This window comes from Mycteria americana, chromosome 5 (genome assembly GCF_035582795.1).
Source record: "Mycteria americana isolate JAX WOST 10 ecotype Jacksonville Zoo and Gardens chromosome 5, USCA_MyAme_1.0, whole genome shotgun sequence".
In the NCBI taxonomy this organism is placed as follows: Eukaryota; Metazoa; Chordata; class Aves; order Ciconiiformes; family Ciconiidae; genus Mycteria; species Mycteria americana.
Genome location: NC_134369.1, coordinates 64,945,257 through 64,971,063, shown reverse-complemented (window position 1 = coordinate 64,971,063; position 25,807 = coordinate 64,945,257). Strand labels below are relative to the sequence as shown.

Genomic DNA, 25,807 nt, shown 5'->3' with positions numbered 1-25,807 from the left:
TAAAACCTCTTGGCAGAGCTCTCACAATACTCATGGGAACGTACGAGCCTCCCTAGAGCATTATGGTACACTCCATAGAGAAAGATTAATTTGTAAAAGTAATAATATAAATGTCAAGATTTAAGTGTAAGAATTATGGGGGGGAAGGGGAGAAGAGCAGAGATTTAATCACACCTAGGGGCTGAAAAAAGCTAGTCAGGGAAACTCTTTCACTAAACGGAAAAAATGTTGGAATATTTGCTTTTGAAGTATTTCTCAAAAAAACACAGATGAATGGCAGTTGGCATTGTGTCTTCTGTCCCCTCTGTCTGTACATTCTTCTGCAGTCTTTATGATAGAGCGGTGGCATGCATCCCAGTAGTAGTGCCTTAAGCGGGATGACAAACCAGTTGTGCCTTGGGGAGAGGATGAAAGAGAAAAGAAACAACTTTCTGCAGTGCTATGTTTTGTATACTTTTTGGTCAGAAAAGTGTGTCTTGCTCTTGGAAGGGAAGGTGTGTAATTGTCTGTAGTACTTGTGGAAGTTAATTCTTCATTCTCAGACCAGCCCTGCTGAATCTGTGGAGTGAATTTGTGACCTTCATTCTTTGTCTAGGATTTTAGGCTCTTCTGTATATGCTGGGTCCATGCCATTGCATGCTCAGGATAAACTCTTAGAGCTTAAGGTGTCTTGGTATTCTGTTGAAGGAGCCAACAGAAACGGCAATAAATAGTTTTAACGTGCTCGCAGTATTCAGTACAGCTGAGGAGACATGCTAAAAATCCCGGGACCTTGTCTATGAAAACAGTTGCAATAAGCAGTAACCTTGAGTTCCTATGAGACTTGGTATGTAGGAGGCGTCCTTCCCTGCTCTTACTTCACCATGGAGACACTGGGGTGCTGCACCTGGCTTTGTTCCCAACTTTATTGAAACTTAGGATCTCCCAAGTGCTGCTTGCGAACCTTGGTCAATCTTGTTAATGCTGGTTCTTTGTTGGCATGTACCAGACCAGTGTGTGATGCAAGGTGTACAATTCATTGAGCTATATTGTTCCTGCATTGATTTAACTTCTGCATCAGAAATATTTTGTCCTTCGTAATTTATAAATAAATGAATAGATATGTTGATTACTTTTTAAAATCAGACTTACGTGATCCAGGCTATTGCTTTACAGGTGCATTTGCAAAACCAAGTAACTTTTGAAGTTACACATGACATTGTTTTCTGTATTGTTTTTTTTAATCCAATTTTAATGCTAAAACAGTCTATACACAGGCTTTTTCTTATCAGTGTTCTGTTTCAGGTGACATAGTTGGTAGTTTTTGTTTCTGAAATTAGAACAGCATTTGTCAACTGCATAGTTTTTGAATGCAGCTTTATTATCCATCTAAAAATGGAGTGGTCCGGTACTGTGGTAGAAGAGGGATAGGGTTTTCTTCCGCTGGCTCTTTGTCAACCTGAAAGATTTTAATCAGACCCTGTGTAAGTTGCAGTGGAATTTGTTAGAATGACTAAAAAGGTAATAAGGAATATTAGACAATTGATGGTGGTGATTAGCATTTGGCTGAAATACCAGTGGCAACTTAAAACTGTGGTTTTATGGTGTTGTCAGTGTTGTTTTCCTGAATGGCATAGCAAAATTAATGATGAAAGGACAGTTTCTTTCCTTCCTCTTTTAGATGAGGGTCATGACCTAGGGTAGCAAAGAAGAAGAAATTATGCTTGTAGGCGTAGTGGTTGCTTTGGGACTGATGATTTTAAGATTCATTTTCTCCTTCTACTTGCTACTGTTTGTTTCTCTTCCTGCTGTGCCTGCAGAGGTGAGGTGATGTTGGCGTAAATGCTGGCGAAGTCAGTGGGGTGGATGTCTCTCTAGAGATTCTACATGAGGTTGTCTTCAGCAGTCCCAAATTCTTTGGGGTGCTATACCAGTAAGTGGTCAGGGGAATCACAAGTTGTGGGAATGTGATTTGGACCAAAGCAGTGTTTGTCCACCAATGTTTGTACCATTTGGAGAGTCCTCTTCCTAAGGGGTTGAAAGAGTGTTTTGACTAACGAGCGCACAGGAGGAGTCCGGAGGAGTCCAGGAAGGAGTTCAAGAATATAAAGTGAGATTTCTCATCTACTGTGAGGTCTCGGACTCGTAGTGGGAGATTCGATTTATATTGAATCTCACTCTATCTTGAAACAGCTAGTACAGACATCTAGGTATGTTATGACGAGTGCAGAATTGTTTCCCCTGCCTGTCATTAAACATCACTAGTCTGAAATTTCACAGTCAGGCCCTCTGTCTCGATAACTCTGTGGTCAAAAGAAGCAGCTGCCAATGGACCAGAAAAGATTAAAACAGGTTTCCTGGAGATGTTTTTCATTCTTTCGGTCTCTTTAAAAAAATTTAAAACAAAGTTTATTTTTCTTATAGTTAGCTGTGTCTCAGTAAAATTTAGCAGTTTGGAAAATGTTGTCTTTAGCAACTTAGGAGTGTAAGTGCCATTTTCCAAAGGAATTTGCAGCAATCAGTCTCACTGAATTTCACTATGGCTTCATCAGGTAGCAGAGCAGAAAGTTTTGTAATCTTAGGACAAATATTGCAGTTTAAATCCCACCACAGAATATGACATCATTCAATAAAGGTGTTTAGATGTTATCTGGGGGTTCTGGCGTTTGCCTGAAATAACAGTGGTTCAGAGTAAAGTCTAAATTCAGATCTTCCATCTTTCCTGTGAGTGCCTTAAAAGTGAAGGTTATTGAATGCTACAAAGTGCTGTCTTAAATCTCATCTTTTGGAGTTGTTCATGAATTATTATAAATTGGAACAAGGATATGAACCTGTGTCTCTTGTTCCCCAGATTAATTTATTACTGAACTACAAAAGCCATGTTTGTTTGTTTGCTTCTAACTCGATGAATATGTAACAATTTATACAAATAAGGAAAACACCAGAAAAAGAAATGAAACACAGAACACCTAGGAGTTCTTAGCAGCTCTCTGGCTGAGGTATTTCCCTCGCTTTTATTCTCTGAGCTGGAGCCAGCAGATGTGCCTCGTGGATCTATGTTTCTCCGCCTCTTAGGTTGTTCAGGGAATTTTATTTTTCATTTCCCTTAATGTTCACTGGATGTGTAATGCATACAATAAACTAAAAAAAAATTTTCCATGCTCCTTTTCCACAGGGATATGTTTTTAATGTTAGTATCACTTTTGCTTGTCCTGATACAGAATTCAGAAGACAAAATGTTACAATTTCTGATCACGATTTACCCAGGACAATTGTCTCAATTGCTTCTAGCTTCTGATCCTCTTCAAAGATACGTGTATTAATCCCATTGAATGTCATCAAGTCTAGTATGTCCTTAATTATTTGACAGATCAGGACTGTAGAATGTGAGACATGAAATTACAAGTACAGTTGTCCCCTCTTTTGTGTGGCACACATGTTTATGCAGTGGCAACATGACTAGCCATGGAGAAGCTTTTTTGTGTTGAGTTGGTTTAACCAGGTGACATCTTTAGTGTGGCTCAGTGTGTGGTTGCAGAAATGTTTGTGCTGTTTGCACACAGGAGACTGTGCGGAAAGCAGGGAAGGGGAGGGTGATACTATTTTGACGGAAGTGCTCATATAGGTCAGATTAAGCAGAAAGTATGGCAAAGGAAATCTTAGTGGTTTAAATTTTCTGAGTTTTTGTCCCTTTGATAGTAATTTTGCAAATAAATTGTTACTGCAAATTGTGTGAGATTTTTTCTTTAACAATAACAGAAAAATATAGGGAAAAGATTACAAAAATAGCCTTTGCTGTGCAGGTTTTCAGCAAGTATGGATATAAGTGGCTATGTGAGATGTGTAATACATCTGTTTGAAAGTACAGTACTTATTTACAGAAAAGTATTTTGCTGTCATGTGAGCTGAATGCACAGTTTGCAAATGATATTATCTCTGTTAAATCATCTTTCAGTATCAGGAATGTATTCCTTAACTATGTCCAGTCAAAGTTTCAGATTTCATGTTTTACTGTAACTTTGTGGAAAAAGTAGTGTTAGTAATTTTGTAAATATGGAAAGTGTATGTTCCTTTTATCCCTGCAAAATAAGAAAATGTATCACAGACTTCAAAGGGAAAACACAGTTTAGTGAAAATGGGAAAATACATGCAGCAAAATTTAATAATATGACAGGAATTGAAGTAAAACACAGAGAAGTTGAATACTTGCTTTAAATTTTGTCATTTATATACAATAACACTGGAGTCTGAAAACTCTATCTATTAGCAATTGGTTCCTTTCAATAGAATTGGAGTTAACTTAGTACTAGGAAAGCCCCATCTGTATCTCAACTTATAACCTTAAATTATATGCTGACCTGGCAGTAAAATGATGTGAGAAAAGTCATAAATTTGACCTCTGTGCATATCGTGTTTCTTAATGCAAGCACCATATCCTTATTCTTTGTAGTATAGATTTCAGTATACTACTACGTATTTGCTGTGGAATAAAGCGTGTTTGATATGTATATGCAGTTGTTCTTAATAATAAAAACAAGGAGAGAAAGGAGATTTGACTTAATTTAGTGTACTTATATCTGCTTAATTCTCATGTTTTATAAATTTCATTCAAAGGTAAGTGATCGTACTGATAGTTGAATGCCAAGCTAAACTGCAATAACTCCATTGTTGAAAAGTACACACAAAAAACAAACTGTGACCTGAAAAGTAAACTTCCAGAGGATTATACAAGAAAGTTTACTTACACATCAAGTATCTTAGTTGTAATTGTTCTGGCAGTTGATGTACATAAAATGAACAAAGTGGCTTGGCCCAGTATTGCACTAACAGTTGAATAAATTAATGCATTCTCCATTGTTTATTTTACCTCCTAAAGTGTGAAAAAATTGCACCTTTGAACAGTAAACTCTATTGCCATAACCATCTGTTTGCAGTTTCATTACAAACTCCTACCAGAATAACCCTCACTTTGAAGAGAAAATTGATATGGGTTGTAAAAATTACAGTCTATGACCTTACGTTTTATGTGTCTTGAGGTATCCCTGGTGTGGTCTCCACTGGTATACATTATGATTTCTTCAAGAAGTACCTTTATGTCTTCCAGCTAATTTCAGATAAGAAGTCAAGTCCATGCCTCAAAGAGTTTGCTATCACATAGAGTTGAGTACCTCTGTCGCTTGTTCGAGATCCTCATACATAAAATGAGTGTAGTGTAGGCCACAGCAGCTTTGCCACGCCCTGCCCAGAACTGCTATCAGCTGCAGCTGGCACGTTGTTCTTTAGTGTGTAGGATGTTTTGTCCCCATGAACTTTGCTAGCTTAGTCATACTTATGAAATTGTTAATATTGTCCATTAAAGCCAGTTAGCAGCAGTAGTGTTTGTGCTTTAGATAGAACATTCATTTTTAATGTTGTTGAAAAGTTACCAGTTTGTGTATTTTTGGATGCAGATTCCACAAAGGCAGTAAAAACAGTCATTTCTAACTGAAACATTTCAATAGGGGTAAGTTAAAAACTGCAAAACGCCATTATTTGTAATCATGATGCTTTTAAAATAAACATTCTGGATAGTTTAGTAATGAAATCTTACAAGCTTTGTTTAAAAAACAAACACTCCCCCCCTCCTCTTGAGCTTAAACAGTGGCTTGTTTAAAAAACAGTAGAATTCCATAACACTTAAACTCTTTTGAAGTAGTTCTTCAACATCAGCAAGTAATTCTGCAAATTGCTTTTGAAGATGAGGCTTCATTTACTCCAGCATGTGCAGTCTGATGGAGTGGATTAGTGGGTGTGGACTGAAATTGTAATTTAGGCTTTTTTGTGTGCATGTGTCTTTCTCTAGAACACTCCTTATCAGATACATCTCTATCCTCTTGGAGTAATTTTGAATAGACCAAGGCTGTTCTGTTTAATAGTCAGTGGTGAAAACTTGGTACGTATATAATGGCGTTACATTCATGTTAACTACTAAAAATAATTTTTTTCATCAGGTTGTATAGTAGAGCACTTTTTTTTTATCCTATCAGTTCCCAGAACCAGCTTGCTGCGTGGTTACACAAACGCCGATGATGAGGTACGGGTAGAGCAGATATGTGCAGCTGGGGTAGAAAAAGGGGCAGCCTGGGTTTCGATTGACTTACACTGTTACGGGACTGCACCCTAGGACTGAGTGAGTTTAATAGCAACACTTTGCATTTAAATTAGTAGTTGTGCAATATGATAGCTAAGCATAAGACAGTTCCCTAATACTGATGTACACATTCAAAAGGAAAAAAAGAGGGCCAGGCACTCAACTAATGCAAATTAGAATGATTTTATTGATTTTATTATTTTTTTTAATTGAGTTGCATGGTTTTATGCTGGCTGAAAGTGCTTCCTTTCATTTTGAAAGATATGTAATACTTTCTATGAAATCTGTAATTATATAAAAAGAAGACAGCTTTCTCCCTGCTTATCACAAATCAAACCTTTAAAGTAGACAAAAAACCTGTGATAAGTAATCATTTCAAACATATTGCGTATGCAAAATAGTCTGTTCAGGACAGGATTTTTCTTTTAGATGAAAAGGTTGAATATTAATTGTCCTTGAAGTTTTGACTGTTCCTTTGCACTGTTTTCTTCTGGATGAAGAAGATTTTTAGATACAGCATGGCAGCTCTCTAGCTTCTATAAGCAAAAACCCACCTCACTAACTTATTAATCCAATAAAAATATTCAACAGTAAGTGATGAAACTTTTAAGGCCTATGGAACAGGTTATTTTATTTTATTCTTATTTGGAAAACATCACAAGTCCAGATTTGCTTTAGCTGTCTTTCTCTGTTTGATTTCTGTTCCTTATACAGGTTTCACAGTATCATGTTGACTACTAATGCTTTATTTCTTAAAAAAAATCCCAAACTATGCATTTTTGGGAGTCAAAGCTGGTGGTTTATTTTTTTATTTTTGTATAGTGTTGAAAATACTATGAAAAATATTCAGGCAGTGCAAGGTAATTTGGCCACTAATTGTATGATAGGAAGTGAAAAGCAAAAAGTATTCAGTCCTGAGTTTGGCCTGGAAGTACAGCTTCTGTGGGCACATCATTGTGGACACTGGAAACATTATGTATTAATTATATATAACAAAGAGTTATAGCATTAATAATTCAGCTGGCAAGAAATGGTTTATATTAGATTATAAATCCTCATATGTTTCCACTGAAAACTGCTACAGATGTGACATCAGATTCCATTAAGCTGGAAAAAGAAATGTAACAAGGAAATGTCAACTGATAGGAGCACTTCTTCTATAGCGGGTGGAGAGTGGAAGGGAAGGGTTCATTTACAGAGGGATGAGGGCTTAACTTTTAGCATCCAGTACCTCCTATCTTGCTGGGTTTACCATAGGGGAAGTCCACTCTATTTAGCCCAAGAACTGTGGCTCAAGGAGAAGCAGCAGCTAATGCACATTTTCAGGGCATATATTCCCATTGTAGGAGCATATATTTTATAAACCAAAAGTAATGAATTACTGAGTTGCTTTTATTGCAAATTTACCTCTTGGCAGCTTTTATTGGTCATAAAAAGGTGAATATGACTGAAAAGCATTAAGCTAAGACCACTTAAGGAAATAAAGGTGGCAGGAGGCTGCAGGAGCTGGCTGCGTCGGTGCACATTTTTGTCTGTCTTCATGAGTGAGTTGCTTGATTCCCTGGGCATGCTGCTCATGTGGATTAACCTGACGAAAACCCATCTAACAAAGTGACAGGTTTGGTGTTCTCTTGCCACACAGTTCTGGGCAACAAGTAGACACCTCAACAACAGAATGCGTAGTGAATTTCCAGATAGAGGCATTGCTGTGCACATTGATATTAAACTGTGTAGGTAAATTTATAGAAGATTGGTTGAATGTGAAAATAAGTGCAACAGAAAAACAAGTTTTACACATTTTTAAAGAAAAAAATACCCTCATACCTTAAACAAAATTTTGAGAACAGAAAAAAGCAAAATCTGATTATTCCTCTAGGGAGTTTTACTGTTTTGTTACATATAAATCATTAAACAGGGACCGCACACTTGCTTGGCTTTGCTGACTCTGGTTTAAGACCGTTATTTGCCAATTAATTCTCTTATCTGTTTTTCTTTACCTATAGTGTTACTATTTTATTGGATGAAGAATGGTCATAATTGCTTTGCATTAAGGACATTAACTGCTTTTGTGTCTTAGGAGCGTGGAAACAGACTAAATGGAGCAGTGAGGACAGAGTTAATTTTATGTTATAGTGGCTTCAACTTCTCGAGTTGGATTTTTTCGCAAACATGGAACATTTACTTCTTGGATGACTACTTTAAACCCAGTCCAACTGGTAGAGGCTAGGGGATCATGACTGTTGTTTGTCATTTTAACCTTCATAACTCGTGCGTGTAGCTTATCTATACCATAATGTATTTGTCGTTTTTCCTTAACTGTCACTTTTTGTTTACACCAACTTTTGTCTGGGCTCTAAATGAATTGTAAGATCATTGAACAGGAACTGTTCCCATTACATATGTTTAGTGCCTATCACAATGGGTCACCAAACGTTGTGTTGTCTCTCCTGTAATGTAAACAGTAAGAAGTTAATCATTGTCACAAACAGATTTTTTTCCTCTTTTAGTGGCATATGTGAAGTTAGTTTGCTTATTTTGGACATAGGTCTCCAACATTTTAAGGGATCTGCCTGCATGGCCTGTTACCAGTCTCCTCAAAAATCTGTAATACAAGGTATGAGGTACAAGGTATACACCTTTTTACGGAGGTGGTTTTGGTGTGACTTTGCAGTTCTTGGCAACTTTGGCTTTGTCTGTCCAAGCAGGTTTTCTGTGGATAAACATGGGAGATGACATAGGGCAGTGCCTTTAATTCAGTTGCTTTATAAAATATTAAATACTTAAATAAGGCAAATAAGATAGGAGAAGCTTTAAGTAGATTTTGGGTAAAGATTGTTTCTGCTTCAGTCACATGTTGTCTGTCCAGAGCTCATTACAAGCAGTCATGTAAATGAGTGCAAATCCAACATAAATTTCGATTTGTTGAATGGTCTGAACTCCCAACAGGGTAACTACAGGAAATCTGTTACTGTAAACCTGCATGTGGAGGATTTATTTTAGACACCCTTGTGATGTTGTGAAACAATTACTACAGAGTTAAAGGAAGCATTTAAAGGGGTTTTGTGAGTGTTCTTGCACCTGTTACACTAACATATTTTGAGTTTACTCTTCAGAATAAAACCTTTAATAAAATCTAAGAAGTATAAACCTTTAATTACACGTGTTTAAAACATATATGTAATACAGTAGGTGTTTCAGAAGCTACCCGTTAATTGTTTTACACATAAAACAAGCAAGGCAAACTTCTCTGTGCAGCTGCTGGGCTTCAGCACTGGCTCCTTGAAAGGAGACAGTTCAGTGCCCACATAAGCCTTAGGCTTTCTCCTCAGGTAGCCTGCTATGAGATAGTGCTTCTATATTATGAGAAATAGTGAATAATTGTTTCACATTCACCATCTCCATGTCATTCATGATTTTACAGACTTCTGCCATGTCAGCCCTTAGTGTGGCACTGTACCTAGGTTACCTTTAGCTGCACGGCATGGCCTGCTGCACCGCTATCCCTTTCACTTCCTCATCTCGAAACTCAGTAGCATTGGAAGGGTGCAGGTCTTTTTAGTTACAACTGGGGCACCACAGCTCTAATTCACTTCCATTATTTATAAACAGATCCCATTCTTTGGGAGGGTCCTTGGAGATGGTCCTTGAGGAAAGGCCTACATCTGTCTCTCTAAAATTGTGTTTAAGTATTTATTCCCTCCATTTGAAAAAGCTGCATCTACAGAGAAATTGTGAATCCCAGCAGGGCTGTACACAACAGTAGAGACCACAGCCAAACTGAGGGGGGGGTTGGTTTGTTTGAGTTGGGGGTTTTTTGAAGGCCCAGGATGGTATCAGTGTAGCACTGAGCTGAGTATTGGTAGGTGTGGAGACACATTTACCTGACGTATGAGCTGGTTCAAGAGCTTCTCAGGTGGCAGACTGTGTATGGGTGCTGCCCTCAGGGAAAATAGGGAGGAAGGCATTCAAGCTGCCCCGAATGAAGAGTAGAGAGGGAAACTCCCAGTGACTTGTTTCACAGCATGTCCAAGGTCTGTCACATGTGGAGCACACCCTGTATCACCATGAGTGCCAGTTAATGTTTCTTCCTACATCAGTAGTATAGCCTGTCCTTTTTATTTTCTTTATTGGCTAACCTGGGCTAAGTCTTAGGCGAGTTTCTCTAGTAAGCAAAAGATATCCTTTGCATAGGTATTTGCTGACAGCAATTTGACCATGTTGTTCAGACATTATATTGCCTAAGGTAGTGCACGAAAGCAGAAGACAGATATCCCTGGGTGCAGTGATTCTTAAGGCATTTTAGCCAGAGAGAGAGAGTGTAGGTGGGAAAAAGAATGGTATTTTGATTACAGGCTGCAGACAAATCCAACTTATCCATAACAGACGGTGTGAACAGGCTCCTGCCTGTAATTATGGCATTGAGCAGATGCAGGAAGAGTCTTAGGAGAATGATTTCAAGGATGGAAGGAGGACAGAGAATGTAGAGATCAAGTATGGGTGGCATCATAAACAGCTCTCCACTGGTAGGAGTCACATCTGCTGAACTTGCATGCACTGTCAACACTTGTCTAGCAGAGAGCTCTTTGCAGTGCATGGTTGTCCTGGAATCACTTGAACCAAAAGGGATCGAGTTCTCCTTGTGCAGACTGTCAAGCTGGTAGCATACTGTTGCAATTCTAAGTTGTCAATGCCATTATCAAGTCAGTCTTATAGACAAGATGAGCAGGACTTGTGACATGCTATTGCACATTCAAATAGTATAGAAATGGCTATCTGTGCTTGCTTTTCGGGGTGGAGGGAGGACTGTGTTTAATTTGGATGCCTTTTTGAGGGATCGTCTTTTGACAGCCTTCAGCTGCCTTTTGTCAAAAGCTTGGAAGAGTATTCTGGGGAAGCATTGCTATATGCTTCCTCTGTTCTTAAATTTTCCTTTCGCTGTTAGAGACAGGCAAGATGGACATCTCATCTGACCTGATACAGCTTTCTTATGCAATTTGTGCTTATGTAAGTAATCTGTCTTCTGTGTAATATGAAACGAAGTTGTCTCACATGCTGCCTCTCCTGGAATACAGCTTTATTAATTTACACATACTATATGCACTAGTTCAGCATTGCAACATCACATAACGTGATCACTGAGCACAGAACTAGAGTGTGATTACTTTGTGATTAAAGATTTACCAAATCAAATATGTGTTATACAAGGTTGTTGCAGTATCAGAACAGCATTTCTGAACAGATAAAAACTAATATAAAATACTTTTGACATATTTGTCTTTATAAAACATCACAGGACACATTTCCTATTTGAACAATAATTTTTTAAATCTTTCTTAAATGTGGTAATATACTTTTTTCTCCTTCCCGTCGTCAGTGTTTAGATCTCCCAGGAATCAATTATACTTACTTCTCTCACTTCATTGAGAGATACTTTGACTGTTCCTTGTTAGACATTGGAGAATGGACTATTTTAAAATAATGAAAACATATATGTTTATTAAAATGAAGAGCATTAAGGGTTTGAGAGAGCTTTTGTATTTCACAAAGATATTTCTCTTTTTTGGGAGTGATGTTGATTGACCATTGATACCTTTAATTCTTTCCAACTATCTGTAACTGTGCTGATAGGACAGCATTGTCAAAGATCAGGATATATGGAATGGAACAGTTTAACATGTAATCATGGCTACTTGGCTTTTAAAAGCGTGAATCTTGATCAGTTTCAACAATTAATATTTTTGTCTTAAAGATAAGATATATTACATACAGCTTGATGTACTTGGTCAGAAACTGGTTAGAATTAATGTTCTGTAAAGTATGTAAAGCAGCATAAGAACCATTGGTAACTGTTTACATGCTATTAATAATTAGCAACCTTCATACTAGTCTGTTAGGAAAGAACCATGCATTGGGTACAATAGAAACTCAACTCCATACGGTTGGGTTCAAATTACATTTGACTTGGACAATAGGGCATGAATGGGGCTCATTTGAGTTTCTGCCACTGTAAACAATGAGATATTGGAATGTTTCATTTGTTTATTGATTTATTTATTTGGACAGGTGCAGGTTGATCATATGAAATAATTTTTTTTATTCAAATACAAGCAGAAAATAGCTTAACAAACATTGTCCAGTCAGAGTGTATGATGATAACCAACATCTTGAACGGACAGACTCAAATTAATTTAGCCTGTGGCTGGTTTTGAATTTGGGTCTTAAACTAATCAAATCGTGTTGTAGAGAAAATGCTTTATGTGCTCTCCAGCCACTTAGAAAATAGCAAATACAGATTTTATTTTCTGATTAATTTATTTTTAGGTACTAAGTTTCTTCTTTTACTTTCTGTTAAAAATTATGTGCACGTTTGTGAGGTAGATTCTGTTAATGCTAATGGGGCTCATCCCTGAGAAGAGGTCATTCAAATCTGATGCATCCCATCTGGATGAGGATCATTCTCTAGGGTGTAATTTTCCTCAGCTATTTGAAACCCTTTCCTAAGTGCTCCCAAGCAGTCAGGCTCTATAATTTGCAAAATGATGGCAGGAGGAAAGAGCCAGGAAGATTGTTGCTGGGATTATACGTTAGAAAGTGGTATCACAGGACTAATAGCCTAAATTAATGCAAGGAGAGCCTTGATTCAGGCGTTTTTGTCGTCTCCATCAGCTGGGCACCTGCATTTCTCCCAAGTGGACACGACAAAGGGAGAATGGATGATGGTAGCACATCTTACCATTTGGTGCAGGGGAAGGTTGAAACGGGAGTATCAATATGAAGGTACATGCAGAAGACATTATCCGTGGTCCACAGTTTCCCAACTCACTCATGTCAAATAGAAAATTGCAGGGCAGTCTGCAAACAAGAGAAAATCCCACAAATACATGTCTTACAGGTAGAAATAAACCTACAAAAGGGTTGAGCAGACCATACACATTTGATACCTTAAATTATTTTACCACACAATATAGCCTATGGTATTAAGTTCAAGTGTTGCAACTATCTGTTGTGTCATAGTCCTTTCAAAGTTGTTCCTCTGTCTCTCACCAGGTAGAACAGATTGGATATACACTCAGCTCGATAAACAATAGCTTTAATATTTCAGTTCACACTGAGAATTTGCTGTCTTTATTTCTCTTTCAACATTATATTGCATTTAAACAATGACAGGGCTTCTCTTCCAATGCACGCATTTGATTGCTGTCAATGCTGGCAGAAGGTATGCACAGATACCAATGGAAGAGTAGACTAGAGTTTCTGTTGAGGTGAACAACTGTGTATAATTAGAGTTGTGGGAATGAAGGAAAACCCAGCTAGCAAGCAAACAGTCACTCTTCCAAAAAGCTTGGTAAACTCATAAAGCTCAGGAGCTTAATCTCTGAACCAGAGTGCTTGTTATCTAATCCCCACCAGCTGTTGTGTACTTGGTAGCCATGACATCTGTAATAGAGCTGAAGGGCCTGTCTATATTGGTTGGCACCTTTACCCACCAACTGAACTTGATTCTTCTTTCATTGCTCACATTTACCTGCTTTAAATCATTAACCAGTTGCTCAGGGTTTGATCATCCATTTAACCATACTTTATAATAGAGAGCTTGTGCCGCTTTTCACATTAAGCGTATTTTAGGTATGTAGGTTTTCAGCAGGTCTGGTTTTTGCTTTGCTAATAAGAGAAAGGTATCAACCAAAAGAATTTCCTCTGGTTGCATACTGATTCCTTATATAGACTGAAAACTGACATATAGGAGTGAAATCTCTTGAGTTGTATTTCAGCTGGAAAATACCATCACACTTCTGATAAGCAGGGTAAAGAATCATATTCATGTCTCCGTTAACTGGTGTGTATTAATTGATATAGATGATTATAGAAGATAGAATATAAATGTAAGCAAGTGTTCATTATAACTGTGGAAGAATGCTTGTTTTCAGGGATTGGTTTCAGCAGTGCTGTAGTGGGTGTCGTTCTTTTAAGATAGCAGAGGACACAAATTGGCCCAACTTGAGACAAGAATCCATCTTAAGTCTCCCAGTTCTTGGGTGAGTGCTGTGACTTCGAGCCTACTGTTTGACAGTATCTTTGCCACCACAAGCAGTGCAGAACAACAGCGGTTGGGCCTTGTAAGGGGTTAGAGGGAAGGATGTCTTGTTCCTGGATCCCAAATGAGTTTAGTTAGGAGGTAAGCGCTGAGCTGTCCTCCTAAGATAAGACCATTTCTGGACATTGGAGAACTTAGATCTATGGGTTATTTTACTGGTTAAAATGTAGCTGCTTACAGCTTCCTAGCACCTGAATGATTAGATTGGGCATCTGAAGTTGATACTGTGGCCAAAATTGGGCCCGAAGACTACCACATCTTAAGTTAGTTGTCAGCGTAATACTGTGGATCTAAGATTTTGAACTGTCCTAAGATGATTCTCAGCATCTATTATACTTACTGTCAAAATGCAGAATAATGGTCTCATAAATAAAACCAGCTACACCAAATTTTCAAAGAAATGCCTTTTAAAATTTTGTTAAATTTCATTATAGTCATTTTTCAATTGGAATTAATTTTACTGATGGATTTATTTGTTTTTTTCCCCTAGAATGGCACTAAGAAGTTCTGGGATTTTATGAGGACACATGACAGGTAACAGATGGAATCACATTATTTCCTTTTGTCTTTATGTTGTTTTTCATACCGTGTTCTCTTCCATTGGTCAAATCTTGTTGATGTGGAGTCACTTCTTTTTCTTCCAACTTCCTCTTCAATTCTCACTTCTTGTGTAATACTTGCAGATAGTTCTCTACTATTTTAGACAGAATTAGCAGAAATTTTAAAATCTCCTCGTGGTTTATTATGTTTTCAGTAAGTTTAGTCTGTGCTTGACTTTTCAAATATTAGAGTTTTGGCACATGATGCATTGTACATTTTCATGATTACATAGAAGATGGAACTGAAAGTTTGGATTGTATGATATTTTCTTTTTTGAATGTGAAAATATCACCTGAAGGAAGGACTCTGCCCCCCACATACTTAACCCTGTTTTTATTTGTGCCATTAAATGGTCTGGTCCCAAGTATGTGACCATACTCTCTCACCTTGCAATATACAATCCCAGGAATTGTCCTAATATAAAGACTGTTAAAAAGGAATCTAAACTTATGGTCATACTATTTGATTTTTTTTTCACTGGTAATTACTTGGAATAAAGTAGAGATTCTGTTTTATGTTTGAGTAGATCTAGTATTATGCTAACTTTTTTATTTTAATTCTCTCCATCACTGCTATATAAGGATGTTTTAGGCAAAACCTGATTCAAGTAACTTTACAAATGCCTGAAACCTTTCAGGCCCTCCATTCTGTACACCAAAACCCTCTCTTAAGCACGTGGGAAGAAATGGATGGTCAGCAACTTTGTTCTGTCTTTCCAATTGTATTTCTCCTATCAGGGAAGAAAAGCAGTTAACTCCTGACTTCAAAGATCAGTTCATGCAAAATTATAACAAATAGGGTATTATATGAAACAGACCCAGTCTCAGAGTTATTAAATACTAAAATATTCATATATCTTTTTAAAAAAGTATAAATATTTAATCTAGTCACTGAAAATTCAGGTACTAGAAGATAAAAATAAAAAGCAAAGATAACAACGTAGCTTCTCTAAACCTATTAAATGTAAAAAATGTAGCAAAACACTAATGGCAAAAGAAATTGTGACTTATAACCGGAACCATGTTGAGAGATGTATTCTTGTCCGTGAAATAAGTAGGTAAAATCAATTGCATTTTTGGAAATTCTTCTCTATTGGAACCCTCAAAATCCTTACAGTGAGTCTTTTTGTGTGTAGGTACCTGGGATGGACATAAAGTGATAGCAAGACTTTTTATCAATATAAACATTATGAAGGTAAAAGTTCCAGGAAGAATGGGGAAATATTACATAGATTAAAAATGCACGTACTGCTTGAGAACGAGGACAGAAAAGAGAGTGATATTTCAGTACTGAACTTCACACTTGCTTTTGGAATTTGCCTGGAAGACAGTTCTGTCTTTGCACTTTGTCTATCCATATGGGCATGTGCCTGAATTTATGATCGCAGATACAAAGGCTGAAATGATAATTGATTGCTGGAAATTTAATATATGCCCTGTACTTTCAAGCAAGTGAATCCAGCTTCAAGTCACAGTGCTGAGAACATGACTTCCAGATGAATAATTTGTATTATTATTTTTGTTTAAACTTTAGATTATCACTCTGTGATAATGTGTGAATATATGCAACTAACTGAGTGGGGTAAATATTAAAAGGATCAGTTTTCCATGAACTTCTTGAGAACAGTATTTCTGAAGGACTTTTGTGGACATTTTTAAAATAGTTGAGAACATAACTGTATAAAAAGGCTACGGCCACATGTCATGCCAGTCATCTCTGGTCACATAACATTTGTTAGCTTCAGATGTACAACAGCTGCCATCCTAACTTATTAGTGACTACTGTTGAACTGTAGAATGTCTAATGCTGTTTTATAAGTAAATTCAGTGCAACTTCTGACACCAAAGGTAATAATGTGAACTTTCTGTATAGCAAATCCATGGTTTTACATAAATTCTATTTGTGAATATGAAGCCAATTATTATCAGATAGATCAGTCAGGTTCAAAATTCCTTATAACGCATTGAAACCCTCCATTTTATTGTATTTTAATAGGACAGCTGTGATGCTAGTTACATGGAAAAGTCACGTTGTCTAGTTGCTGAAGAGCATAGAGGACTTCATACTTAGGGGTCTCTTAGAGGTTCATTACTCCTAATGAAGGATAAAATCTTGAAGAAGAGGAGGGGTTTCTGGGACACATGTCCTGCTGGTCAGTATTTCCTAGTGCGTATGTCTTCTTCAGGAAGATCGTAGGTGTTTTCCATAATTAAGATCTCTTTTCTATAATTAAGACCCCTTTTTCAAAAGTACTCAAAACTTATTTTACTTCTGAAAATGCTGTAACAGTGTTAAATGCTCCAAATTTTTTTAAAAAGGCTGTTTACCTAAATTGACCATAGGCATTGGAATGCCAGATATGTAAAGTACATGTATATATTATACATTTACATATAATAGGTATGTGTAATGAATCTAATGATACTGAATACACAAAAAAAACACCTGTGCTAATCATATAAAAACAGACATTGAGCCTAACTTATGCCTTTATCTGTCATCCTCTTTCATCAGCATAAGTAAACATTTGCTTAAGGCTGACTTCCTTGCTGTACGGCAGTGAACAGAGAGCTTGTGTGCTGGGTTCCTTTGGGGTTCCAAAGGAACTGAGAGCTTGTGTGCTGGATTCTTCCTCATTTCAAATGAGGTCAACATAAGCCAATATTCAACAGATATTCAGAATATAGACTTAATACAGGAAAATCTTTAGCAAGAGAAATGAAGTTATTTTTGTATAAATTTATCCTTTCCAACTGTTCAGATGAACAGCTGATTAAATTATACAAAGACAAAAACATGAGGACTGCAGTAGTCATTTCATTTGCCTTAAGTGTGAGTCACCTCCTTGTAAAATCTCACAATATATTGCAGTAGGACAAGATCAATTAACCATACGCAAGCTGGGGTGACACTAGCACAAGCTGAAATAGCAGATTTTTTATCAGATATTCCTTTTTTTCCCCCCTCTCTTTTTTTCTTCTTAGTTATTGCAGACCTGGGCTTGAGTCTACAGTGTGTGGCTCCTGAGCATTCTTAAGATCAAGACTGTTCAGAACTAGGGTATCAGTCCTGGAGTCACCTCTGCTTTATTCAGGTTGTAATTTCTGCTGAACATGTAATTGCTTGCTCTCAATCCCTCTATACCAGTTAAAGAAAAAAAACCCCAACTTTTTGCAAAATTATTACTGGCCACACAATAAACTGTTACCAAGGCAAACCTTCAAAACCTGTGTTGTCAAAAGTCAATTGAGTGTCTGTATAGACAAAAGCAGCAGCATTTCCTACTATATTTAGGTTTAAATTGTAACAGAAGGAAGACCCAGGACACAAAAACTTACCCACGGAGAGTAGTTAAGCCCTGGAACCCTTTGCTCAGACAGGTTGAGGAACCTCCATCCTTGGAGAAATTCAAACCTTGACTGGACAAGAAATCAGACCTAACTTAGAAGTTAGTCCTGTTTTCATCAGGAGGTTAGATCAGATGATCTCCAAAAGTCTCTTGCAACCTGAAGGTTTCTAGGATTTTATAAGTAGATTAAATACTTAATGAATGTTACAGTTCCCATCTGACAACTGTCAAAAATTTGTAAACTTGTCAAGAAATCTGTCAACTTACAAGCCATTTTTCTATTGGAAAAGAATGCATTCACTATCATTCTTGTCCTGCGGAGTTACGTTTAAGTTAATCTTTCTTTGAAACATGCAGATGAACATTATAGGAGCTCATTGCAAGGTTTTATTATGGTGTTAGAAACCACAGTGAAAATTACTAAAAATGAATGAAGAAAAATAAAAATCCCCGATTACCTCTTTTCAATTGTAATTATTTAACAAGTTTATTGAGGTGGTGCTTGCAAGTGTTACATAGTTCTGGCCTGTTGTGTTAAGCAGTGACACAGAGCAAAAGATGCTTTCTGCAGTTATTTTATGCACTGTTTGCTTTTCTAATTAAGTTTACTTTCCTCTGAATACTCAGATGGTGGGTTTGCTCATTATTAAACGTATCCTTATGAAAATCAAGCGGAGTGCAAGAGATGAAAATTTAAATGCAAGGTGTATTTCAAGATGCTTCTTAGACTAGGGTCTATCGGAACTAGTTAGCAATTTGTGGTGATGTGATTTGCGGGGAAAGGAATTGTTATTTTTTTTTTAAGGTTACAGCTTTTAAAAATAAAAAATCTCATCAGGAGGACATTTTCCTTCTGCAAATTTATGATGATGTTCTGTCAGAAATAGAAACGTACCAAATATTACAAAGTAATCATCGATGTCTGTAACAAAAAATTCTCTAAAACCAGACTCACGTTCTAGTTATATTCTCCCTTATCCTAATTTTGCTATATTTAGTACAGTAAGAGCCTGAAATGTAATACTTAAGTTTGACATTCATCTAATTTATAAAGCAATAGACCAAGTTCGTTTCAGGTTTCAGCAACTCCCCTTAAACAGATTCAAGGCTTTTAAAAGACATAATTTGGGAACAGATGAAGGTCAGTGTACAGTCATGTGCTCGCTTTTGTGCTTTGAGTAATAACGTTCGAGAACAGGAACATAACCGTACCTTTTGCTAGTTGACAAATAGAAGGGCAACTTTCAAATTGCTTTGTGAATGGATATAAAGCAAAATTATGGCTACTTCTCTGTTTACAAGTATGAAAAATTCACTGTAAAGTACACTACATTTGAAAGAAAAAAATTTGAGGAGACTGAATTGTATGCAAGATTGTTATGTGAGTTCCTCTTAACCCTGAAAATGTCATGTGACAAGGAAAAGGCATTAGGACCAAAAACCTTACAACTCTGTACCCTTGTTATGCTGTGTTTTTAACTACAAAAACATGTCACAGTGGCTCAGTGACTTAAAAATTCTTAATAGAAAAAACTTTTAGAAACTTCTTATCTTTCTAAAAGGAGGAGGAAGTAATATTCCTACCTTATAAGATTGTCTTCTTTTAAGTAAAGAGATTAATTTATTTCACATTTAAAACAAATTCCTAATTTAGTTTAACTGTTTGCTTAGAAAAGAGGCTTTATGCTTTATCTGTTACAAAGAAAACTGAAAAGTATAGTTTTCCATCAGAGGGAGTTTGCAGGGTGAAGGGAAAGAAGGCAATCTGCACCTTGGCGTGTTGTCTCCTGCCGGTACCAGCGCTGGGGGTAAACAGGAAGAGGTTCTCGAGGCAAGTTAAAAATGAATGTAACTCAGAACGGGAAGATGGATATACTCAACCAGTCACTCTGCTCTGAAGTTACCTGGCCGAGTGCTGGCATCTGCATGCCGCTGAAGTTGGGGAGCGTGGCTGCATGGGGGGTAGCGAGGAATGCTGCCACCAAACAGCTGCGCCGGGAGCCTGCCGCATCCCCGGCCCTGGCCACGAGTGCTGGCCAGGTGATGGGTCACTAGAGCCACACGAGTGGCCTGGAGGAGCAGGGGTTGCTATTCTGGCTCCGTGGCTGTAGCAGGCAGCTATGGAGATGGGGTGGAAGTCATGTGCCCTGACCACATTATAAAAGTGGATTAAATTCCTTCTCCAATTTCATATGCCAGATCATTTGGGCTTTATGGAAACTTAATCCTGTATGTATTTTTCTGGTTTATGTCCTAGTGTATTATAAGACACCATGAAATTTAACTCAGATGCTTCCTTTGTGCAAGAATTATCACAGTAACTTTAAAATGGGTAAAATACAGCTTTTTAACATCTTTATAGGTAAAAAAAAAAAAAATCTTTCTTGGGTGGCATGTGCCTTTTATGTGCAATGATGTGCTGTTGTGCTGTAAACCTTGACTGTCTTTGTAATGTCTCCTCCAGGGTGTCAATGGTGTGGAATTTTCATGATTATCTTCAAAGATAGTGCAGAAGATAATGCAGTGTTTCAAATAAACTGGATGTAGTTCAACAAACAACAAAAATGATGAAAAGTTTAGGGAAATAATAGCTGAGAGAAGGTAATGATGGCTGGGCATGTTCATGCAAGGGATAACACAACTGAAGAGAAAAATTACTACTTATCACAAAAATGTAAAGGAATGTTATAAAGCAGGCTGAAATAATTTTAATTTCATCAGTAATCAATGACAGAACAAGAAATAGTGTGTCATGTGGAAAATATTTTTTGAATTGAACATTAAGAAACCATTTTTACCAATAGGCAATAAAACAATCTAGGAAGGCATGTTTTATAATCACTGTCATTGAAAACACTCAGGTCTAGACTTGATATCTGTCTATCAAAGGTGCTATCAGGATAATTATATTTTTCCTGCTATTAGAAGCAAAAAACATAGTAGCCTATTAGTTTCCTTCAACGCAAGTAATTACATGATTTGTTTGGATACGATATTTGCAAATAAAACGCACTTAATGCTTGTGTTTTTTTATTTTGGGGGGTTTTTTGTTTTTTTTAAATGAAGACTTGACAGATCCTCTGCTTATGTGCCAGGAATTCTGCAGGCATATTTATTGTCTTTTAAGATGTCTTACTATGTTGTTACCATAGGATCCAATCTAAATAAAATAATAGCAAGGAGGCAAAAATAAATGTATTTGATGCTGTAAAGTTATCGGAGAAAAACACAAAATCAAAAGCCAAATTTTCAGATTCTCATTGCACCTTTTAAAATATGTGATATGAAAGCACCATATAGCATATAAACTGTTCTCTGCTGTATCACTGAAATAGGGTAAAATGGCAATAAAATCTTCATTTAGGGCATTGCTTTATTGGGAAGTTAAATGTTTGCCTCATTTTAAGAACGGAATCCATAAAAATTCTTAAAACTAAGCAGGTACACAGGAGTTTTGGCTGATCAGTCATAAATTTCTTAATACAGGTTTCTGGTAGCCAGATTAGAGGCATCTTGTTTTTACAACTTCAGGAATTTAATTTTGTAGTATTTGCAATAATATGCAAAATAAGTGGGTATTTTTATTCTCTCACAGTCACTGAAATAAAGAGGAGTCTTCCCTCTGCTTCCAGGTAGTTTTCAAATAAACCTCTTCTGTCTGAAGAGTGGCAAAGTTTTACATGGTCTAGAGACAGTAGCATGGTTATGGCCTGCTGTTGGGATTGGTAAAAATAATCTTATGAAAGCTAGGAAATGTTCTATAATCTGAGTGCCTGTGTTTTTAGAATTTTATCTGAAAATATCTCTTGGAAAAGAGGAACTATTGAAACCATTATTCTTAAAATGGGGAAATTAAGTAAATTGTGAACAACTGACTTTCTTAGTCTCTGTTTCTCACTGATGGTGGTGAGACTATACATTTATACCTGGCAAAAGATTGTGTTATTCACTTCATAATTTGGGTTTTGGTAGGTAAGAAACAAAGTTGCTGGTTTGTCCTTTACTTTAGCTAGGGCAGAACGCTCGAGCTTTTTATTTTGTGAACTGTCCTTGAAACCTGATATTGTTTTAAAACTTTGATTTTTGCCATTTCAGAATGGAGTCATACTTATGCCTTTTAGATGGATTATTTATTGGTCTTATTATGTGATAACATTCATAAATGGCAATTTCACAAATAATTAGGAATTGAAACAAAAGCCCATCAGGCTCTGACATCTGTTGCACATAATGCCCACAGAGCTTTATTTAATCAAATAAATTAGAATAAGACCTGAATTTATTTATTAAAATATTTTGTTGAAAGAATCCCATTGAGATGCAATGTGTCATTTCCAAGGGTATCCTGGGATACGGGCCAAGATATGACACTTAAAGAATGTTATTGAGAGCAATGTGCTTTGATGTCTCATTTATTTTGCAGTTGAATTTACTTTCTATTTTTTTCTTTGTTATATGAAAACAGGGTGCTGGGAGGATTGTTTATTCCAAATAAGTTGTCCTGCATCATATTCTCTGGTTGGGTACAAATTACAATTTTACAAGTAGATAGAGATTATGTTTTAGAAGTGCATGTATATGGATTTGTTAGCACTTCTTAATTCATTCTTCCACCGGTCTGATGGTTAACCAAACATATGCTTCCGGCTTTATGGTGTCATGAACAACTTCCTACTGCAGTTCAGTTTACTCAAACCAATCTTCCTTTTGATTTTTTCCAAAGTAATACTTATTTTCTTAAGTATACGTGTCTCCCACTTTATTCTGGTTTTACTTAGTATTAAATATTTAAGTTGTATTGGAGAAAGCATTCAAATTTCATCAGAATACAGAAGTCTTCTAGACGTCTCTAATTACCTTTTGCCAAATCCACTTTATCTGTGATTAGTATGAAAGGCTGAATGTTTTTGTCTGGAGCTTATAGCTTTGCTTTTGTAATAGGCTGCATTTTAAGCAGTCAATTGGATTGGTGTTGGCCTTTGAAAAATGTAAAATGCTTTGAAGGAAGACTTAAATGAGCCAGTAAAGATTGTGCAAGCACACACATTTAATCTCAGGACTATCTGCATTATAGTTAAAGCTCTGGGAAACTAAAGGAATTGCACTGGAGAGTAATCAAAGCATACAGCTTTATTACATATCTGTTCTGAAAACGAAGGGATTGTTTTCTATGGCTTAAAATACTACGTGCTGCTCTGATAAAAGGAAGAAGACAGCACTTTAGATATCACATTAGAAGTTTTCAGGGATGTGTCCAACTGTGAAATTGATGGTTAATTTGAATACAGATGTAATACAGGAGCTACATGCAATTGTTTCTCATGGTCACCAAAAATAATTTTGAAATAACTTAAGATGAAGTAGGCCTTCCTGAAGGATGAATCGTCCCAAAGAATTACTTTTGATTGTAAACTCCCAAACAAGTTTGGGGGGTTTTTGATTATCACTTTAAAATTGAAAGCGCAGTCATTTCTGATTTGAACAAGAAAAGGGCACTTGTTCACTAACATGCTTTAATCCTGATCTGGGGTGTTTCTCAAACATAATATTTTAAAAAGACTGGATGGAATTATAGACTTGACATGGAATACAATATGAAAGATCAATTTGTCAACACTGTATGAACAAAGAAAGCTGAATTCATATAACTTCAAGAAGAAAAATATTTATACTTTAAAACTAAAATAATTATAGGACTTCTAAATGCTTATTTATTTTCTTACTAACTTTCCTTCTAGTATGATTCATAAGTCTTGACATTTTCTCCCTTATGAGCCATATAGGCAAAAATATTACATGTATGTTTTATATTCACATGCTCTCCAGCTGAGATGAATACATCTCTAAATACTTCTGTGGTTGCACACTACATTTGATTATTTTCTTTTGATTGTATCAAAGGGATTTTTAATACCAAATATCTGTTGAGAGTCAAGGGGACTGATTAAATCAATTACTTGCTTTTATTCCTGCATGCCATTTTTGTGTTTCTTTTTTGGAATCTGCCATTCTTTTTCATTGTCTTCTTTGAGAATGGTAACTGAATTACTGCAGGCTCTGATAGTGTTGCAGGGGTGTTGGGGTTTTGGTTTGGTTGGTTTGTTGCATTTTTTTTTAAATTAAATAACATTACTTCCTAAAGTCTCCACTATGGAGCTGAGATTATTGTTTGTAAGCAGCACAAACAATATTACAGACTTTCAACTAATTTTGAGATTATTTTTAGCCTTTAAAAGTAGGTGGAAGTGGCTGAGGTTAATAGCTGGGAAGCCCTGGCTTTCAATGTTAATGTCAGTCTTTTTTGAGGTGCTTTATCTTCCAGTATTCAATTCTGATCACAATTTGTGTGGCACACACATACCCATGCTAGACACAAGGAGAATCCTGAGTTGCTCTTACAATGATTAAAGAAAGGTCAGTTTCTTTGCCTGTATTACCTCATCAATTACTTAGCATACTATAGTATTAGTACAAGATTATCTTTAAAAATCCTTATCTCCAGCTTTGAGAGTCTTATTTCATTCACAGAAACACAAGAGAATCTTGTCCTTTTCTTTGCTATTACTATACTGTGGGGTTTTTTAAATTATTTTTTAGTTTTTCAAATTCACATTTGTAAAGTATGCATTAAGGTCACATCTAAGAATAATGAAAGGCTGAATCAATCCTTATTTATTAAAGGATTTTAAAAGTTTGTCTCATGAAAAGCAATTAGTAAGTGTTAGCAGTTGCTTGTGGATTAACTGTAGCCCAGGTCAACAACTGACAAATCATCAAGATAGAAGATTACCAAACTGGTGACTACAAGGTGAAATTACATTTCTACCTAAAAAAACCCGACAACAGAAAGAAAAAAAGCCCTCAGACAAAAAAAAAACAACCCCACAAAAAAACCCAAAATCCCCTAACCCCCACCCCCAAAACCTTCCTTCAGGTATTGCAGCTCTAGAAGTACATGCTCTTGTAGCTTTGGCAAAGCTCATTTGCTGATCTTAATTGCTAGGATGTATTTCAAAAGAATTAACTTTCTGTCCTTCCATATGTGTGTGCACATTTTAACAGGATGTCAGTTTTCATCTGTCCCCTACCTCGTAACTGCTGTGGTCAAATACTGTGTTTTTTACATTGCTCCGAGAAACGCCACCTTCCTTTCTCAGGTTTGAGCGTGTGAAGTTGTAGTAGTATTTCTATATAAATGTCTGCTCTGCTGGAATGTCATAAAGCATCAGTTACCATGAGTTCAATAAATACAGAGCTGTACTATGTTGGGGGAAGGAAAAAAATTGGAAATAGTTTTCTAGGCCAATGGCACACAATGGAATCATCTTCTAAACTCTTGTAAGAGGTGTTGTCAACTGTAGAGGTTGTATTCAGGTGGGTATCTTCTCTTTCAATGAGAGTCTTAAAGGTGGAGAAGGAATTAAGATTCTGGACTCCTGTGTTGCTGATGTCCATGGGTCAGTTGTATGTAATTTCTGCACATTGACTTAGACATTTTAGGGAAGCCAAATACACATTAGAGAATCCTAATACTTACATATTTCAGTCAGAGTTTTCTTTGAAGTTTAAATGGTTAAATGCTATGTGAGATCCTTGACTGAATAGTTGGAATCCCTTTAAGAAAACATTGTGTTAGATACCAAGACCAGGCACA

The 25,807-nt window shown here is 36.5% G+C and overlaps 1 protein-coding gene across 3 annotated transcripts in view; it reads left to right on the top strand.

Annotated features, from left to right (window-relative positions):
* The window catches only part of NUDT14 (nudix hydrolase 14), a 62,418-nt gene that overhangs the window by 13,800 nt on the left and 22,811 nt on the right, over positions 1 to 25,807 (top strand). For all 3 annotated transcript variants that reach the window (XM_075503744.1, XM_075503745.1, XM_075503743.1), the window contains one exon: positions 14,695 to 14,738. In XM_075503744.1, coding sequence (XP_075359859.1) covers positions 14,722 to 14,738 — 17 coding nt within the window. In that variant the 5' untranslated portion in view covers positions 14,695 to 14,721. The remainder of the gene's footprint in view (positions 1 to 14,694; positions 14,739 to 25,807) is intronic.